This window comes from Orcinus orca, chromosome 6, assembly GCF_937001465.1.
Source record: "Orcinus orca chromosome 6, mOrcOrc1.1, whole genome shotgun sequence".
Lineage (NCBI taxonomy): Eukaryota > Metazoa > Chordata > Mammalia > Artiodactyla > Delphinidae > Orcinus > Orcinus orca.
In genome coordinates this window covers 99,977,274-99,996,039 of record NC_064564.1, presented here as the reverse complement: position 1 = coordinate 99,996,039, position 18,766 = coordinate 99,977,274, and the positions used below count along the sequence as shown (strand labels likewise).

At 47.3% G+C, this 18,766-nt stretch overlaps 2 protein-coding genes across 6 annotated transcripts in view; one reads left to right on the top strand and one right to left on the bottom strand.

The window, feature by feature from the left end:
• Positions 1-8,240: 8,240 nt before the first annotated feature.
• On the top strand, positions 8,241-18,272 carry SLC46A2 (solute carrier family 46 member 2). Of its 2 annotated transcripts, XM_004269328.4 has the most exons (4): positions 8,241-9,501; positions 10,869-10,952; positions 11,366-11,522; positions 17,411-18,272. In XM_004269328.4, the coding sequence occupies exons 1-4, from the start codon at positions 8,382-8,384 to the stop codon at positions 17,475-17,477; spliced, it is 1,428 nt and encodes a 475-aa protein (XP_004269376.2). In that variant the 5' UTR covers positions 8,241-8,381; the 3' UTR covers positions 17,478-18,272. The 2 variants fall into 2 exon arrangements, with proteins under 2 accessions (XP_004269376.2, XP_049566928.1); XM_049710971.1 differs by lacking the exons at positions 11,366-11,522; positions 17,411-18,272 and having other exon boundaries at positions 10,826-10,940.
• The window catches only part of SNX30 (sorting nexin family member 30), a 121,748-nt gene continuing 112,837 nt past the window's right edge, over positions 9,856-18,766 (bottom strand). For all 4 annotated transcript variants that reach the window (XR_007477860.1, XR_007477861.1, XR_004483045.2 and 1 more), the window contains 2 exons: positions 15,373-15,562; positions 9,856-13,187 (listed from right to left, as the gene is read on the bottom strand). The gene's annotated coding sequence lies outside the window, so the exon portion shown is untranslated. The remainder of the gene's footprint in view (positions 13,188-15,372; positions 15,563-18,766) is intronic.

The window sequence follows — 18,766 nt, the reverse complement described above, 5'->3', positions numbered from 1 at the left end:
TTCTGTTTCATAGATAGGTTCATTTGTGTTATATTTTAGATTCCACATACAAGTGATATCATATGGTATTTTTCTTTCTCTTTCTGACTGACTTCACTTAGTATGATAATCTCTAGGTGCATCCATGTTGCTGCAAATGGCATTATTTCATTCTTTTTTATGGCTGGGTAGTACTCCATTGTATATATGTCTTCTTTATCCATTCATCTGTCAGTGGACATCTAGGTTGTTTTCGTGTCTTGGGTATTGTGAATAGTGCTGCTATGAACATAGGGGTGCACGTATCTTTTTGAATTATAGTTTTGCCTGGATATATGCCCAGGAGTGGGATTGCTGGGTCATATGGTAATTCTATTTTTAGCTTTCTGAAGAACCTCCATACTGTTTTCCACATTGGCTGCACCAATTTACAAGGAATTTTAACTTTAAAGACTGGTTAGGGCTTCCCTGGTGGTGCAGTGGTTAAGAATCCACCTGCCAATGCAGGGGACACGGGTTTGAGCCCTGGTCTTGGAAGATCCCACATGCTGTGGAGCAACTAAGCCTGTGTGCCACAACTACTGAGACCGCATGCCACAACTACTAAGCCCGCATGCCACAACTACTGAAGCCTGTGCACCTAGAGCCCATGCTCTGTAACAAGTCACTGAAGTGAGAGGCCCACACACTGCAATGAGAGGCCCATGCACCGCAACGAACAGTAGTCTCTGCTCACCGCAACTAGAGAAAGCCTGTGAGCAGCAACAAAGACCCAACACTGCCAAAAATAAATAAATTTATTAAAAAAAAAAAAAAGACTGGTTAGAGTTTGAGTCTCCAAAGGTGAAAGGGAAGTGTGGTCAAAGAGAAAGGAGATATACCAGGAAGATGTGGTATTACTGAAGCAAGAGAATGAACTCTCAAAGATTTAAGAAAGAGGCTAAAACTCTCAAAGGTTGCTCAGAGTCAAGTAGGATAAGGACTGAAAATGTCCATTAGATTTAATGACATGGAATCACTGACCTCAGAAAATCCATTTTAGTGACATGATAGAGCTGAAAATAAAATAGAAAATAGTAGAGTTTGAAGGGACTGGCTGAGTAAAATGGAAAATAGTAGAGGAGTCTGAAAGGTTGAAAGGAATGCAAAGTTCTGAACTTGTAATTTTGGAGCATGAAAGAGTGAGACTTGACTGGAGAAACAGCATAGGACTGCTGGGTAGTTTAGAGGGCTCGTTTGAGATTGGAGTCTGTAAATTTATAGTTAAAATCTGACTAACTGTGAGGCTTCCCCCCAACTAGCCCTCAGCTACTTGAATGCCAGCAGATAACTGGTTTATCCAAGGTTGGCATGCAAAGATAAAAGAACCAGAGAGTTTGATCTATTGAAAAGGGTGTTACCAAAATGATGTACCTCTGCTACCTAAGTTAGATAGATAGAGGTAGATAGCAGAGGAAGAGAAGAAAGGAAAAATCGTACATCGATTTGGAATGATTTGGAAAAATCATACGTTAGTGTAGGGGTGTGTGCATCCTGATAAGATCAAAGAAACGTTGAAGTAGAAGTAGCTGAACAAGCAACACAGGAGAGGAGGCTGTAGTCAGAGTGGGGTATTTGAATTAGTGATTCTGGAGGTGGCACAGCTACGGTTGATGATCAGATCCAGGATCCAAGGGAGTTTGTGGCTGAAGAAGGGCGGAGGTCACTAGAGATTAGAGGCCTTGGGTTTGACTCCATCAAATCTCTTTCACTTGCAATTGATGGAAAACCTAAATCAAACTGGGATTGGGAAAGGGGAATACAGAAGTTTTTGTTAAGAAGCAACATTGTAAAAATGACTATACTACCCAAAGAAATCTACAGATTCAATGCAATCCCTATCAAACTACCAATGGCATTTTTGGTAGTTTGAACTACTACAGAACTAGAACAAAAATTTCACAATTTGTATGGAAACACAAAAGACCCCGAATAGCAAAGCAATCTTGAGAAGGAAAAACAGAGCAGAGGAATCAGGCTCCCTGACTTCAGACTATACTACAGAGCTACAGTAATCAAGACAGTATGGTACTGACACAAAAACAGAAATATAGATCAATGGAACAGAATAGAAAGCCCAGAGATAAACCCACACACATATGGTCACCTTACTTTTGATAAAGGAGGCAAGAATATACAATGGAGAAAAGACAGCCTCTTCAGTAAGTGGTGCTGGGAAAACTGGACAGCTACAAGTAAAAGAATGAAATTAGAACACTTCCTAACACTGTACACAAAAATAGACTCAAAACAGATTAAAGACCTAAATGTAAGGCCAGACACTATAAAACTCTTAGAGGAAAACATAGGCAGAACACTCTATGACATAAATCACAGCAAGATCCTATTTGACCCACCTCCTAGAGAAATGGAAATAAAAACAATAATAAACAAATGGAACCTAATGAAACTTAGAAGCTTTTGCACAGCAAAGGAAACCATAAACAAGACAAAAAGCCCTCAGAATGGGAGAAAATATTTGCAAATGAAGCAACTGACAAAGGATTAATCTCCAACATACACAAGCAGCTCATGCAGCTCAATATGAAAAAGACAAACAACCCAATCCAAAAATGGGCAGAAGACCTAAATAGACATTTCTCCAAAGAAGATATACAGATTGCCAACAAACACGTGAAAGGATGCTCAACATCACTAATCATTAGAGAAATGCAAATCAAAACTACAGTGAGGTATCGCCTCACACTAGTCAGAATGGCCATCATCAAAAATCTACAAACAATAAATGCTGGAGACGGTGTGGAGAAAAGGGAGCCCTCTTGCACTGTTGGTGGGAATGTAAATTGATACAGCCACTATGGAGAACAGTATGGAAGTTCCTTAAAAAACTAAACACAGGGCTTCCCTGGTGGCACAGTGGTTGAGAGTCCACCTGCCGGTGCAGGGGACACGGGTTCATGCCCCGGTCCGGGAGGATCCCACATGCAGCGGAGCGGCTGGGCCCGTGAGCCATGGCCGCTGAGCCTGCGCGTCTGGAGCCTGTGCTCCGCAACAGGAGAGGCCACAACAGTGAGAAGCCCGCGTATCGCAAAAAAAATAAAAAAAATAAAAACAGAACTGCCATACGACCCAGCAATCCCACTACTGGGCATATACCCTGAGAAAACCATAATTCAAAAAGAGTCATGTACCACAATATTTGCAGCACTGTTTACAATAGCCAGGACATGGAAGCAACCTAAGTGTCCATCGACAGATGAATGGATAAAGAAGATGTGGCACATACATTAATGGAATATTACTCAGCCATAAAAAGGAAACGAAATTGAGTTATTTGTAGTGAGGTGGATGGACCTAGAGTCTGTCGTACAGAGTGAAGTAAGTCAGAAAGAGAAAAACTAATACCGTATGCTAACACATATATATGGAATCCAAAAAAAAAGGTTCTGAAGAACCTAGGGGCAGGACAGGAATAAAGATGCAGACATAGAGAATGAACTTCACACGGGGAGGGGAAAGGGTAAGCTGGGACGAAGTGAGAGAATAGCGTTGATCTATATACACTACCAAATGTAAAATAGATAGCTAGTGGGAAGCAGCTGCATCTCACAGGGAGATCAGCTTGGTGCTTTGTGACCACCTAGAGGGGTGGGATAGGGAGGGTGGGAAGGAGACACAAGAGGGAGGGGATATGGGGATATATGTATATGTATAGCTGACTCACTGTTATACAGATGAAACTAAGACACCATTGTAAAGCAATTATACTTCAATAAGGATGTTTAAAAAAAAAGGAGAAAAAAGGTGAAGAGGTAGTTTAGCTTCAGGCAGAGCTCGTAGGATGTGATCAGGATCTGACTCTCCATCTTTCAGCTCTGTTGTCCTCTATAGGGAGATCTCAGGCAAGCTCTGCTCTAGGGGGAGCAAAACGGCTGCCAGTAACTCCAGGCTTTCATCCTCAGCAGTCTAAGGTGAGCAGAGAAGAATAAGTGTCTCCTCCCTAACTATTTAAGTCAGAGTCCTGGGCCTCATTCTTAGTGGTTCAAATTTGGGTCACATTTCCATCTCCAAACCAATCACTGTCATCACAGGCACTCAGTGCTGTGATTGGCCAGACCTGAGTCTCATTTCCAGTTGGAAGATGGTTCATCAGAGGAAAAATGGGGTGTTCTTACCAGAAGAAGAATCAATGTATCCTGGCCAGTAAAAACAGATGTCTTACTTCTTCTACAGTGTTGAGCAGGTTGTTCATGAGGTCATTCATGTTGGGAGCAGAGCTTGGGGTAGACAGGAATCCCATTAAGCCAGAATCTTTGAAAGAGGAGGCGTGGCCTGGCGTCAGTGACTACAGGTGTAAAACAGAACTCGGAGTGTTTGTACAGTGCCTCTTGAGAACTCTTCAGACTTGAAAGATCCTTGAGGGCAAAGGATTTTGTATCCCTGGTACCAAGTAGTGAGCCTGATACTCAAAAAATGCTTGTAAATGATGGCTGGATGGTAGATGAATGGATGATGAATGAACAAATGAATCACTGAGTTTGAAAATACCTTAGGAATAGGCTTACAGTATTTGACAAAGTTTTGAACACAAAAATGCATTTTGAAAATGTCTCTCTTCAATTATGTCAGAAATGGAGCATTGTGAAAATAGCATGGACTGTCAAGTCACACAAACCAAGATTTGAATTCTGGCTCTGGGTGACCTCGTGCAAATGATTTAGCCACCCTAAGTCTGTTTCCTCATCTATAAAATTGGGCAATGTTAGGGTGCCACCCTGAGGGGGAGTAGCCAATGAAACAATTTCCCAAGAAGATCCGTGGGTGGCATTCATTATTTTGAGAGCTTATTATAAATGAGGCGTAGCTCTCAGCCTGACAGAATAAAAAACGTCATCAGCACTCGGAGAGGGAGGTCATTTCCCAGACAGAGGCCTACATTAACCAAATTAGAAAGGCAGAGAAATCAGAATGCCAATGTATTAACTTACCATGAGAAATTATTTGGAGTATTCGCGTAACTAGCACATTTTCTTCCTGCGCTCAGCTCTATTGGGAGGTGAAATCACAACTAGAAGATTGCCTGCGCTCAGGCAAGGGAACTTGGGGTGGCCCCTGCATGTAGCGATGGGCCAGCCATTGGGAAACCCTAGAAAGAAAGTTCTTGGATGGTCACTGACAAGGTTTATCTCTGTCTCCTAGGATGAGTTTGTATACCTTTGCTTTGTTCATTATATATTTATGTCTTGGAGGGCATCTTCTTTCCTTCACTTGTAATGTCTTGGGAAAAGGCTCACCTCAGCCCCTAAAATACCAACAATAGAGAAGAACACTTTTCCCAGCAGTGCAGCCTGCGTCAGCAGCGAGGGTCTCCCTGGCCCTCAGGAATCTGGGTCAGATGGCTTAACCACCCAAGTCCACAGCCTGGGACATTCCCAAGCCCGTCCCAGATTTCAGCAAGTCCCTGGGAGACTGGTGTTCTTGTGGTCTCCTCTCCTTCTGCTTGCTCACGATCTCTGCCCAGAGTTACGTTAATCCAGACATGAATCACAGATTATTCACCAGCTTCCACCAAATTAAAAAAATAAAAAATCCCACTTACACAAAACATTCATGAGTAGACTTTTCTAAAGAACCAAGGACGTAGGGTGAGGTCTCAGGAAGGATTCATATACACACGTGAGACAGCAAGCTGTTTAGAGCCCTATTGGACCTTCCTATTCTTCTAAAGTTCCTCTGACCACACTGACACGGGGGTTCCTGTTGTCACCAGCAGACCCGAGTCTCACTTCCCCACGCCTCTTTTCTGCCTCCCCCGCTCCCCACCCCAATGGAAAGTCAAAACAAACACTCCACCTCTCTCCCTGTCTGCTCAACCCCGACACAGGCCCAGCAGCCCTGGCGAGCAGGAACCTGAAGTCATACAAGGGAGACTCAAGTCAGAAGAAGGTCCTCTCTGCAGGAGTGTGTACTTAGAGGAAGCAAGCCAGCCAGGGAAACCGGTCTCCACCTAGTCCAAGGCAGTGAGCCCGTGAGACAGAAGAAGAACAACTGCAAAGAGATAGAAAGGGTCCTGGGGACTTCATTCAGCAGCAAATGATCCTGGCTGTTCTTGTGGGATCTACCCCCTGCAAGAGTCCAATTTTAGCATCTGCAGGGACACACAGGGCTGGCAGGACCTCCCCCTCTCTCCCTTGGCGCTGGGGTTTAAGGACAAAGCCTCCAGGCTGGGACCCACGCTGGCTTGGGTCCTGTGCTGGCTCCTGGCCCTTTAATTCAGGTGCTCAAAGAAGGACTCTTCTCCAAGAGGCCTTTGTCTTGCAGGAAGGGCTGAGCCTAGCTGCTCCTGAGGGTCTTGTTTGGGGTTTTTGTTTGTTTTTTGTTGCTGCTGTTGTTTAATTGTGGTAAGAACACTTAACATGAGAGCTTCCCTCTTAACAAATTTTTAAGTGTATATAGTGTTACTGACTGTAAATACAATGTTGTACAGTAGATCTCTGGAGCTTCTTCATTTAGCTTGGCTGAAACTTTATGCTACTTGACTAGTAATTCCCCATTTCTCCCTCCCTCCGCCCCCAATCCCTGGCAACCACCGTTCCACTCTATGAATCTGACAATTTTAGATACCTCATATGGGAAATCATGTAGCATTTGTCTTTCTACAACAGGTTTATTTCACTTAGCATAGTGTCCTCAAGGTTGATCCATGCTGACACGAATCTCAGGATTTCCTTCTCTTTAAAGGCTGAATAACATTCATTTGTATTTATATACCACGTTCTTTTTCCGTTCATCCATCAGTGGACATTTAGGTTGCTTCCACATCTTGGCTACTGTGAATAGTGCTGCAACGAACACAGGAGTACTAATCTCTCTTCAAGAACCTAAAAATAGGACTTCCCTGGTGGTGCAGTGGTTAAGAATCCACCTGCCAATGCAGGGGACATGGGTTCGAGCCCTGGTCCGGGAAGATCCCACATGCCGTGGAGCAACTAAGCCCGTGCACCACAACTACTGAGCCTGCGCTCGAGAGCCCGCGAGCCACAACTACTGAGCCCAGGAGCCACAACTACTGAGCCTGTGTGCCACAACTACTGAAGCCTACGCACCTAGAGCCCATGCTCTGCAACAAGGGAAGCCACCTCAATGACAAGCCCGTGCACCGCAACGAAGAGTAGCCCCCACTCGCCACAACTAGAGAAAGCCCGTGCGCAGCAACAAAGACCCAATGCAGCCAAAAATTTATATATTTTAAGAAAAAACCTAAAAATAAACAAGTGGGACTACATCAAACTAAAAAGCTTCTGCACTGCAAAATAAAAAAAATCAACAGAGTGAAAAGGCAACCTACAGAATGGGAGAAAATATGACACATCATATCTCTGAAAGGGAGTTAATCTCCAACATATATAAGAATTCCTACAATTCAGTTGTAAAACAAACATGGGCTAAGGACTTGGATAGACATTTCTCCAAAGAAGATATACAAATGGCCAAGAAGCGTATGAAAAGATAAGCTAATCATCAGGGAAATGCAAATCAAAACCACACTGAGGTATCACCCCACACCTGTCAAGATGGCTATTTATCAGAATAGGTAAGTGTTGGTGAGGATGTGAGACATTGGAACCCTTGTGCACTGGTGCTGTGAAAGGAAAATGGGCAGCTTCTATGGAAAACAACGAAGTTTCCTCAAAAAAATAAAAGCAGCACTATGATCTAGCAATCCCACTGCGGGGTCTGTATCCAAAAGAATTGAAATCAGCACCTCAAAGAGATACTAGGACTCCTGAGTTTTTAAAATTTCTCTCAAAGTCTCTGCTACCCAGCTCCCCACAGCACATAGGTCCCTGTCACTTTTAAACCCCAAAATAAAACCTCACCGCCGCCCCCCCGCCCCGCCGCCAACACGCTGATCCCAGGCACCTCACGGCTTGCCCCAAACTGCCTTCCAGGTACAGAATTTTGCTCCCTGCCTTGAGGGGGCCAAGTCCCAGGGGAAGGTGCCCAGCGACCTGCGGGAGGTCCAGGCACGCCCGGCCGTGCGGAAATCGGCCCTTCAAGCGGCCGCGCTGCCCGGAGCAGCGTGACGCGGGGGCGCAGCCGGACTCCAGACTCACCGCGCGCTCCCCCGCGCCTCGCTTCCCTGGGCCGCCGCCAGTCCGGCTCCGCCGCCGGGGGCGGAGCATGGCCCTTTTTGGTCCGGGTAGGCGTGGCCGTGGTCCCAGAGGCCCTGGGCCGCCCCGCTGGCTGCTGTCACTTGCGCCCTGCGCCTGGCTCAGCTCGGCTCGCAGGTTTCCCCGCGCGCACCCTGGCTGCGCGCCCGCCCTCCCGGGAGCAGCTGCGGCGGCAGCAGCAGCAGCAGCGGGCAAGCCCCTCCCTCCATCCCCCATCGGAGAGACGACATGGGCCCGGGGACCACCTGCCCGTGCAGGGGCCCCCTGTCTCGCCCCCAGGTGTCGACCTGGATCGAGCCCGTGGTGGCCTCCACCCAGATGGCCGCCTCCCTCTACGACGCGGGGCTGCTCCTCGTGGTGAAGGCGTCCTTCGGAGTCGAGGCCTTGTCCAACCACAGCGCTAGCCCGTCGCCCCCGGGGGCTCTAGAGAACCAACAGCAGAGAGCCATCTCCAACTTCTACATCACCTACAACCTTGTGATAGGCCTGACACCCCTGCTGTCGGCCTATGGGCTGGGCTGGCTCAGCGACCGCTACCACCGCAAGATCTCCATCTGCATGTCTCTGCTGGGCTTCATGCTCGCCCGCCTCGCGCTGCTGCTCAAGGTGCTGCTGGACTGGCCCGTGGAGATGCTCTACGGGGCGGCAGCGCTGAACGGGCTGTGCGGTGGCTTCTCGGCGTTCTGGTCGGGGGTCATGGCCCTGGGATCCCTCGGCTCCTCGGAGGGCCGCCGCTCCCTGCGCCTCATCGTGATCGACTTGATCCTGGGCTTGGCGGGATTCTGCGGGAGCATGGTCTCTGGGCACCTCTTCAAGCAGATAGTCGGGCACTCCAGCCAGGGCCTGGTGCTGACCGCCTTCAGCGTGAGCTGTGCCACCTGTGCCCTTTTCTACAGCCTCTTGGTGCTGAAGGTCCCTGAGTCCACGGCCAAGCCCAGCAAGGCTGTGGATACGGTGTCTGGCACAGTCTGCGCCGATAACACCCTGGATCCTGATCCGACAGACAAGCAGTGTGTGATGAGGCACCCTTCGTCTCCTGCAAAAGCGAAGCCCAAGAAAACCATTATTGCTCTGCTCTTTGTGGGTGCTATCACATATGACCTGGCAGTGGTGGGCACAGTGGACATGATGCCCCTTTTTCTGCTGCGGGAGCCTCTGAGTTGGAACCAAGTGCAGCTGGGCTATGGTATGGCTTCAGGGTACACCATCTTCATCACCAGCTTCCTGGGCGTCCTGGTCTTCTCCCGCTACTTCCAGGACACCACCATGATCATGATTGGAATGGTCTCCTTTGCGTCTGGAGCCCTCCTCTTGGCTTTTGTGAAAGAGACATACATGTTCTACATTGGTGAGTCTGGCATTCTTGGGGAGGCAGGACAAGGACACTGCGCATCCCCCGAGTCATGGGGCTGACCCCAGGGATGCTGTGGTCTAGGTGTCCCAGCTCAGCACCGGAGATTATACCTGCTATCTGGGAGACACAAGGGAGACAGGATTATGTGCACTTGAGTTTGTCGGTATTGTTACCGACAATGTGTGGCCCCTGAAATGTTACCAGAGTGGTGCCCAAAGCTCTAGGAAGTCAAGGGAGGGCTGGTCAGTGGTGCCGGGAGTCAGCAGAGAGCCTTCAGGATGCCCTGGAGTGGAGGAGATGGGGTTGAGTTTCTTCTCCCCGGTTTTAAAGGGATAAAACATTAAGTAATCCAGCTGAAAAAGTCCTTTAATTAAAATCATTTCAATCATTTTGGGTCAAGCACAAGCTTTCTAAAAAGAGAGAAAAATTCTCCATAAATGCCTTCCACAACCAATGTAATACATTCATTCCCTCAAGGAAGCAGAATGAAGCTCCTATCTGAGGACAAAGACAGCCCACAAGCAGAGAGCTCTGGCCCGTGCTCCAACAGACCTTTCTACAGTGATAGAAATGTTCTGTATCTTTCTGCCTAATACACTAGCTATTAGCCACGTACGGCTAGGAAGCCCTTGAAATGTGGCCAGTGCAACTTAACAGAATTTTTCGTACTATTTCATTTAAATTAATAGTCACGGGGCTGGCTAGTGGCTAACATATTCGAACAACTCAAGATGGTTCCCAGAGACCGTCCTTTGGCAGAGGTCACACAACTCAGAAAAACCCCTCACAACATGGCAAGATTACCTTTCGCCAGCTCCCAGTTCAACAGGCCGTGTGCAAGAGCCAGAGTCCCCCCTCCCCTTCCTTCCCTACCCCCCCCCCCACACACACCCGCCAAGGGATAATGAACAGGGCTTGAGGGAAGGAGGGGTGTGTGGCAGGTGAGTTAGTGGCACACATTTCTAGATGCAGTCTGCCAAAGCTCCTGGGACCATCTCCCAGAGGTGACGATGAACGGCAAGCGCAGACACCTCTCTCCCAGGAGGCAAGGAGTTCTGAGTGACATCAGCTCCACTTCCCTAGAAACAACTCTACCAATAAAGACACCCTTCACCCTCTGTCACCACTGTGCTTGGCACCTTGCAGACGGGTCTGCAGCAATGTGCTGGGAGAATCAGCCTGCCCGGGGCAGGGGGAGGAGGTGGGGGGGGGGGTCCTAGTCTGCCAGGAGAGAAACCATTTCTTCAAGGCCACATAGGATTGTGGGAGAGGGGGTAGGGGAGGCCTTTGCTCTATTCTAATTTACTCTTTGGCCAAGGCTGGGCTACAGTGAGGAGTGTTCTCCTGTGATTCCTTTCCAGCTCGGGCCGTCATGCTGTTCGCTCTCATCCCCATCACAACCATCCGATCGGCAATGTCCAAGCTCATCAAGGGCTCCTCTTATGGTGAGTGAAAGGAATTTCTCGGAGGTTCTCTCTGTGTGGACGGTTTCAGAGCCAGTCGGCTTGAGGCGCACAGGGTTTGGACTGGCAGAAGGCACAGGAGAGAGTTCCAGAAGCAGCCTTGAAGACACTAGAAACACACTGGTGTCCAACCAGAGTGGAGCGAGTGAGAGCAGGAGGGTGGGAAAGACTCGGAAAGTCAGCCGCTGAAAAGCCACGGTCAAAGGGAGATACTACCGTCCAGGGGCCACGGGAAGAGTCAGCTGGGTGGAGGCAAGGATCCTGCAAAATGAGCCAGGAAGACAGAGGGAGTCTGGGGAGGGGGAGGGGTCTCCTGAGAACCCCCCGGAGACTCAGCTCTCAGGGAACATGGAGGGGCAGCTTAGTAACCTTGGTAACCTCGGTCCCTTCCACAGGAAAGGTGTTTGTCATCCTGCAGCTGTCCCTGGCTCTGACCGGGGTGGTGACATCCACCATGTACAACAAGATCTACCAGCTCACCATGGAGAAGTTCGTGGGCACCTGCTTTGCCCTCTCCTCCTTTCTCTCCTTCCTGGCCATCATCCCGATTGGGTAAGACAGAACCAGCGTCTGCTCTTTGGGCTGGGGCCTGGGGCTTAGGTCAAGGACTGCTGGAGCATTTCCAGCCCATTATCATAAAGTATTATTTATTTTCAACAATTACACAATGGGTTCTGAGTAGGCTCTCTCACAGAGAAAAAGTTCTCCTGTTTCCCCAAACTAATAATCTGGAGATTTGGAAATTCCCTCAAGTTATAAGTAGTAAACAGAGGGCCCTAACAAGCTAGCTCACTTCCTGGCGGTTTTGTAATACAACTTATTTATAGGCAACTCATATACTTCCTTGTAATCAGGGGCTGGGATGAGAAACCTTCTTGTACCACTCAGACCTCTTTTGTTTAGTCTCCTTTAGGTGAGAGTCAGCCGGCCTCACTTCCAGGTACTCTTTCTTGTCTGTACCTTCCAAGGGCTTGGCAACTTCTGTGCTCAGTGCCCTTTAAATCTCATGGCCACTGGACTGTGTGAGCTTCCCTGTAGGACGTGGGCGATTCCTTTGATCTCTCTGGGGGAATTTTCTTGTTTGCAAAACAACAGCGCTGAAGTCTGGAAGATAACAGGCAGGAGGAAGGATAGAGAAGCAAAGGAGGGGTACTCCAGGCCCATGGGGAGAGTGCCAGCCTAGATCGTCACCAAAATGGACCACATCGAACAGTCTAGTCTTCGACCAGCCCCATCCAAGGGAAATACGGTACGAGCCACAAGTACAAGCCATATTATGTGATTTAAAATTTTCTAGTAGCCATGTTTAAAAACAATAAAATAACAGGTGAAATGATTTTAATAACATTTGATTTGGCCCAATAGATCCAAAATATCTTTGTAATCAATTTATGAAATCAATGAGTCTTTTAAAGTAAATCTTCAAAATCTGGTATTTTATACTGACAGCACACCTCAATTTGGACTCCATTTGAACACCTTTCAAGTGTTCAGTAGCCGATGTTAACTAGTGGCTACATATTAGCTCAGTTTCGGTCTGTTTAGGCCCCCTAAGGTGTGGTTATCTCACACTTGTATCAGTCCCACCAGAGGATTATTGATATCCGCAGTTAAGATACAAGGGACTTGACATAGATTTGCATTTTAAAGGGACCAGTAGTAGCACACCAGAGCCCTACATATCAGTAACGGTGGTGTTATAGGCAGCAGAGTAGACCAGAATTGAAGGCAGGTTGGAAGTGGGAAGTGGATGGTGGAATTCTCACCATCGTCTTTGAATTCTCACATTGCATTGCATAGGTCCCTGCCTGCACAGAAGGCTGAGCCTCCTGAGACAGGAGCCATCAATCATGAAGGCTCTTTGCTTTATTTCATAGTTGAGAAAATAATAAGACGAGGATCAAACAGCTGAGAGAATTTGTACAAAACAGCAGACTTGATTACTAGTGCCTTCTTGGGCCAGTTCTCATTTTCTCAAGGTGTGGGACTGAGCCAGACCTGTCCTCAAGCTGCCCAGCCCTTAGGCCTTTTCATGTGCCACTGTTTTCATGAGAGTCTCAGCTGAATAGGTTGGGTTTAGCTAGAGCTGGCCCACAATGCAAACTTCTCAGGAGTCCCAGCTCTCTGTCCATGTGAGTAATGGGTTAGTAGCCGTGCCGCTTGGAAGTTATCCAGTCCTGTTTGATTGGCAGTTGGTTGAAATATAGTCTCTTTGACCTAAACAAATCAACAAAAAACAACAAAAGAAAACAAGTCTGACTAGTTAATGTGTGTCATAGCTAGAGATATAAACAAATGAAAGCATTGAGAATATGCAATAATTGGTTCTTTTCTGCAGTTTCATTGCTTCATATGTGTGCTAAGGAGATGCTTTCCCTTTTTTAAGAGACTTTGGGGTGCATGAAACAGGTTGCTGCCCTTGACACCTACCCCCCAATGTACTATGTAACATGCACCTGGACCCAGCCCTACACTGTGTGCATGGAATCTTGATTAAGATATGCACGATCTTCATGATCTTATATCACAGAAGCAGGGACAGGATCTTGAACCAGTCTTAAGTAACTGAATGCTTATGTGAATTGAGGCACTTAAGTAGTTGCTAATTGTTTCCCTCTGCTGTAGACATTTAGCTGTAGCGGGACCCATGTGCAACCGAAGCCTCCTTTGCTTGCTGTACATTGGAATCACCTGGAGAGATTTAAAAACTACTGATGTCTGGCTCCTACCCGCAGAGATTTTGACTCAGTTGATCTGGGATGCAGCCTGGGCATGGGAATGTTTTAAAGCTCTCCAGTTTATTCGGATATACAGCCAAGGTTGAGAACCTCTGGTATAAAGGGAGTTTTTCTATTACCTTTCCCTTCCACGAAGTGGCAAGTTAAATAAGATCCTGAAAAATTATTACAAGAGGCCAAGGCTGCACCATCAATCATTAAGCGCTATTAGCAGGAAAGACCAGAACTCTCTAACCACAGAAAGAAAAGCTACATTCCAATGACATAAAAGCCCAGGAAGACGTGTCACAGCAGGGAGTGGAGGAGGCCATGGAGGGCAGAAGGCTGGGAGGAGAGGTTCCTGGGCTGAGCTGCCAACAGCCCATCTGCAGGCAGGGTGTGCGGCCCCAGCCCTTCCTGGTACCAAAGTGAGTCAATTTCATGTCACCGTGAGAACCTGGCCTCTCCTGCTTGTTGTTCTTTACATGCGACAGGGAGATGCTGAGGGAATAACTGTCTGGCTCTGCCCATCCGCAACCCACTGGCCACCCAAACCTCGTGCTTCATAGAGAAAACAGATGCCATCAGAGGGGAGAGTAGGCTCATTTTCTCCAAAGTAGATCTACAAGCCTACGTTCTTTTGCATCCATCCTGTTCTTCTCCTCCCCACAACCTCTCTGAAAGATAATAATAGCAAACACTTAAACAGCCCTTATTATGTGTGGGGCACTACTTTAAATATTTCATATATTTTAACCTTCTCAAACAATCCTCTGAGACAATTACTATTTTATCCCCATTTTGCAGATGAAGAAACAGACTCTAAGATGTCATGTAACTTGCCTACGATTACAGAGCTAATAAGTGGCAGAGACAGGATTTGAACCCAGGCAGTTGGTTCTCAGCCACTCCCTGACTTGCTTCTTAGAAGAGTCCCTGGGTACCTGGGTGCCACCTCTCCCCTTCTCCTTAGAGAGCTTACTTGCACTACTTAGCTGCTCCCTCTCCTGAATTCTTCCTATCAGAAGTGACACGTGATCTACCACCCTCTCTCCTCCTTTGCTACAGCCATGTTCTCCAGTTATGGTCTACACCTGGTCTACATTGATTCTACCTCCAACACATGCCTCCAATTCACCCTTTTCTCTTTATGCCTACTGCTGCCACCCAAGCACTTGGGGGACCAAATTCGCCTCTGAGCCGTTCTCCCCACATCCACACGTGTTCCCCTCTCATCCTCTCTCCACCAGGCGGCCAGAGGAATTTCCTTCATGTGTACATCAGTTCACATCATCTCCTGCCCAAAGCTCTGCGCTCGGCTTTCACTGCTCTTAAGACCCCAATTTCTTACCGTGGACAACAGGTCCTTCATGATGCAGCCTCCCACTCCTGCCACTAACCACCCTCCCCATTCTATGCTTCAGCCCCAGGAGCCTACCCTCGTGCTCTTTCCCCTTCCTTACCCACACATCCTTCTTAACACAACTTAGCTGTGGTCTTAAGTTGAACACCATTTTCTCAAAGAGCATTTGAGAAAAATCCCCTTCTCAAGCTAACTTCGATCCTTCTAGTATATGCTCCCCAAGCTTCCTATACTCTTCCTTCATAGCGTGATAGTTTACAACCTTGCTCACTAACTAGACCGTAGGCTCCCTGAGGGCAGGAACCACACCTGTTTGGCTCACCTCATAGCCTGTGTCCAGCAGAGAGCTTAGTGTGTACTCAAAGTATTTAATGAATGAAAAATCTGTCAGAAGGGTGTGACACCTACTAGCCAGCACTGCTGACCGTCCATATCCCAGAGCTGCCTGTTGACTGGCCATGAAGTCAGGGGTTGGCCATCACCGTATCAACGAAAATTGATCAACAGTCAATCTAAGAAAGAAATAGAAAATTTTAGTCATGCTATCCCAAGGATTATAACCCGGGAGACAGTATTTCAGAAAACTCTGAGGACTGTTCCACCTGTTAGAGGTCAAGGCACAGTTACATAAGCTGTTTTTTGAGTTTTTTAAAAATTAATTTATTTTTGGCTGCGCTGGGTCTTCGTTGCTGCGCGTGGGCTTTCTCTAATTGTGGCGAGTGGAGACTACACGGGCTTGCGGTGCACAGGCTTCTCATTGCAGTGGCTTTTGTTGGGGTGCACGGGCTTCAGTAGTTGTGGCACACAGTCTCAGCAGTTGTGGCTCACGGCCTTAGTTGCTCCGCGGCTTGTGGGATCTTCCCGGACCAGGGCTTGAACCCGTGTCCCCTGCATTGGCAGGTGGATTCTTAACCACTGCGCCACCAGGGAAGCCCTACATAAGTTTTTCAGACAATGGGTTATACATCAAAGTAACACTGCCGGGCGGGGTGGGGGGGCGAGGGATAAATTAAGAGTTTGGGATTAACATGTACACACTACCATATATAAAGTAAGTAAACAAGGACGTACTTTATAGCACAGGGAACTATACTGAGTATCTTGTAATAAACTAAACTATAATGGAAAAGAATATATACATGAATCACTTTGCTGTGATCACACTCGAAACTAACAGGACATTGTAAATTAACTATACTCCAATTTTAAAAAATTTCCCAATGTGGACCAGAAAACAAAACCAAAGTAACATATTGACAGTTTACATAGTCCAACAAGGTGAGCAGTGGGTTATTGTGAGCCCTTACAGGCTTGAGACAGGAATGTGAACTCCTAGGGCGTCACCTGGCTGGCATCAGGAGGAAATTGCTTCTTTTTTTTTGGTGAGTAGGAATTCCTGTGTCTTCTAAGGGGATCTAGTTAGCGTATAATGCAGGCACACAGTGCACACTAAAGGGGAGGAGGTAGTTGCTCAAATGGGCAGAGAATCTTAGGTTTACAAGTTTTCTTGTCCCGCCTTTTTAATTTATCAACCACGTGGCTGTGCTGTCATGGTCCACAGTAGGGAGGGGTGAGCTGTGGAGTCAGACCTACAACCGGAGTTCATGTGGTCCTGGGCTAGCAGCCTCTAAGTCTTGGCTTCCCTCTTACCAGCTCTGTCATACCATGAGCTCTAAGTACAGTAAGTGCTCCCCCCGTGGAGAGCCCTGGGGCTCATGGAAGGTGGGGAATCAGTGTTTGGAAGTTTCCACAAAGCTTTTCCTTAGAAGGGTTTGGATTTATGTTCACACCCCATCCAGCAGCTCCAGATGTGGTCCATCCATCAGGAGGAACTGTGTGCCAGCTTAGAACCTGAGGTTCCTAGAGCTCAAAACGGTTGAGAAAACAGAGGACACCAGAGGTCGAAGGACATGCCAAAGGTCACAAAGACTTCTAAGATTTCAACTAGAGCTCCTCATTCCTATGCATTCACTTATCTCCAAATATTTCTAAACAATGTAATGATTTATGGAAGAGAGAAAAGGGCTATGGAAAGGCAAAAGAGGATGCAGCTAATTCTGCTTGGGATGAGCAAAACTTGATCTTGAGGTCCACATGGGAGTTCATCATCGGGCAGAAGTGAGATGGAAAGAGACTCCAAGAAAAGGAAGATGTAGATGCAAAGGGCTCTTGATGTTATGGGACAGGAAGGAGGCTGGAGTGAGAGAAGTTCCCTCGGGCCCTCTCCCTTCATGCAGTACAGCATTCTGCTGCCATAACCGATAGAACCCCCTAGTCTACCAGTGATAAAGAGGTGGCCAGAGACCTCCCCGCCCCGTTCCAGCTGTTCTCTCATAATTCTCTATTGTAAATTCTTACAGCATCGTGGCCTATATGCAAGCCTCGTGGTTGCAGCATGGAGACATCACAGAGAAAGGAAGGTGCTGAACTGCGGGAGCCGGAAACACCAGCGATGGCCGGGGCCCCCAAAGTCTACCCATTGCTCAAGAAACCCGAGTTCCAGCCAGAGTCAGCTTCAGAGCGACTTGCTCTGGCTCAAGGGTCCCTAGTGGGTAGGGAAAAGCATTTTCCTGGTGATGGAGAAAGTTTCTCAGCTTTCAGATATCACTATCAGTCAGAGGTTAGGTTCTGCAGACAGAGTGTGAACTTTCGTATGAAGGCCGCACACACAGCCATACCAGACACTGAAGCCCCTTTTCTTCCAGGAATGGAAGGGGCTTCTGTCTGGTATGAGGGCTCCAACATATGGTAACTAGTCACACCCAGGAGTCCTGTGTGAGAACTCAAAGGCACACATTTTCAAGAGCCCGAGGGGGACAGGGAAGGGATGTTTTGTAAGAACTGCCAACAGTGAACGTCAGTCAATATTTTTTAAATTAAAATAGAAACTTGAAAAAAAGGTAGCTTTCTTCCCGGAAGGCCTTGTTATCTGTGAACAACTAACTCCAGAGAAATCTGGAGCTCAGGCATTTGACTTCAGGGTAGTTTTGCTGTTACTGTTGTTTTTAAGAAGCAAACATCAAAAGGCTTTCTTCAAAGGAATATAATTGGATACTTTCAGTCAACTGATCCTGAAAGTCACCATATTTCCCAAAGTGGGAGGTGTAAACGGAGAGGGGTGATATACTAAGAGCCATTTTATTTTGAGGTACTTATTTTTACAGCCTATTTTAATTATGTGTATAAAAGACTCACCTCCTAATAAAATCAACATTCACAGCATGCGTGTGTGAATCATTCTTTCTTTGGTCAGGTTCCCACCAGAACTCAGACATAGCATTCTCAGACTGGGGTTAAACTTAAAGCTTGCAAATGCTTAAAAGCTAGCATTTAAATCTCAGAGCATTTGGGCTCAGAGTTGTATCGCTGATCCCTTCTTTATGCCACATCTACTAAGGTCCCGGCACCGCGCTAGGTGCTGAGATGCAGCAAGAGCACGACAGCTCCTGCCCTCCCAGTGTGCTATCGAATGGGTGGAGCAGGCAGAACAGGAGGCAACAACGATGTATCCTATAGTAAACGCTAACATAAGGGAGCATATAATGCAGATACAAGAGCGCAGGGAGGGCTTCTCAGAAGAAGTGGCGTAAGACTGGAAAGATAAGGAGTTATCAAGGTGGGACGCTGAGGGACGTTCCAGGCAGAAAGAACACGCTGGAAGGCCTGAAGGTGAAAATATCCCCAAATATACGAAAGCAACGTGAGGGGAGAAAAGA

Bases quoted from the DNA above. Each gene is read 5' to 3' on its own strand.
- SLC46A2 (XM_004269328.4), top strand. From the start codon at position 8,382: ATGGGCCCGGGGACCACCTGCCCGTGCAGGGGCCCCCTGTCTCGCCCC. The intron at 9,502-10,868 runs GTGAGTCTGGCA...ATTCCTTTCCAG, and splicing joins GACATACATGTTCTACATTG to CTCGGGCCGTCATGCTGTTC. The intron at 11,523-17,410 runs GTAAGACAGAAC...AAATTCTTACAG, and splicing joins CTGGCCATCATCCCGATTGG to CATCGTGGCCTATATGCAAG.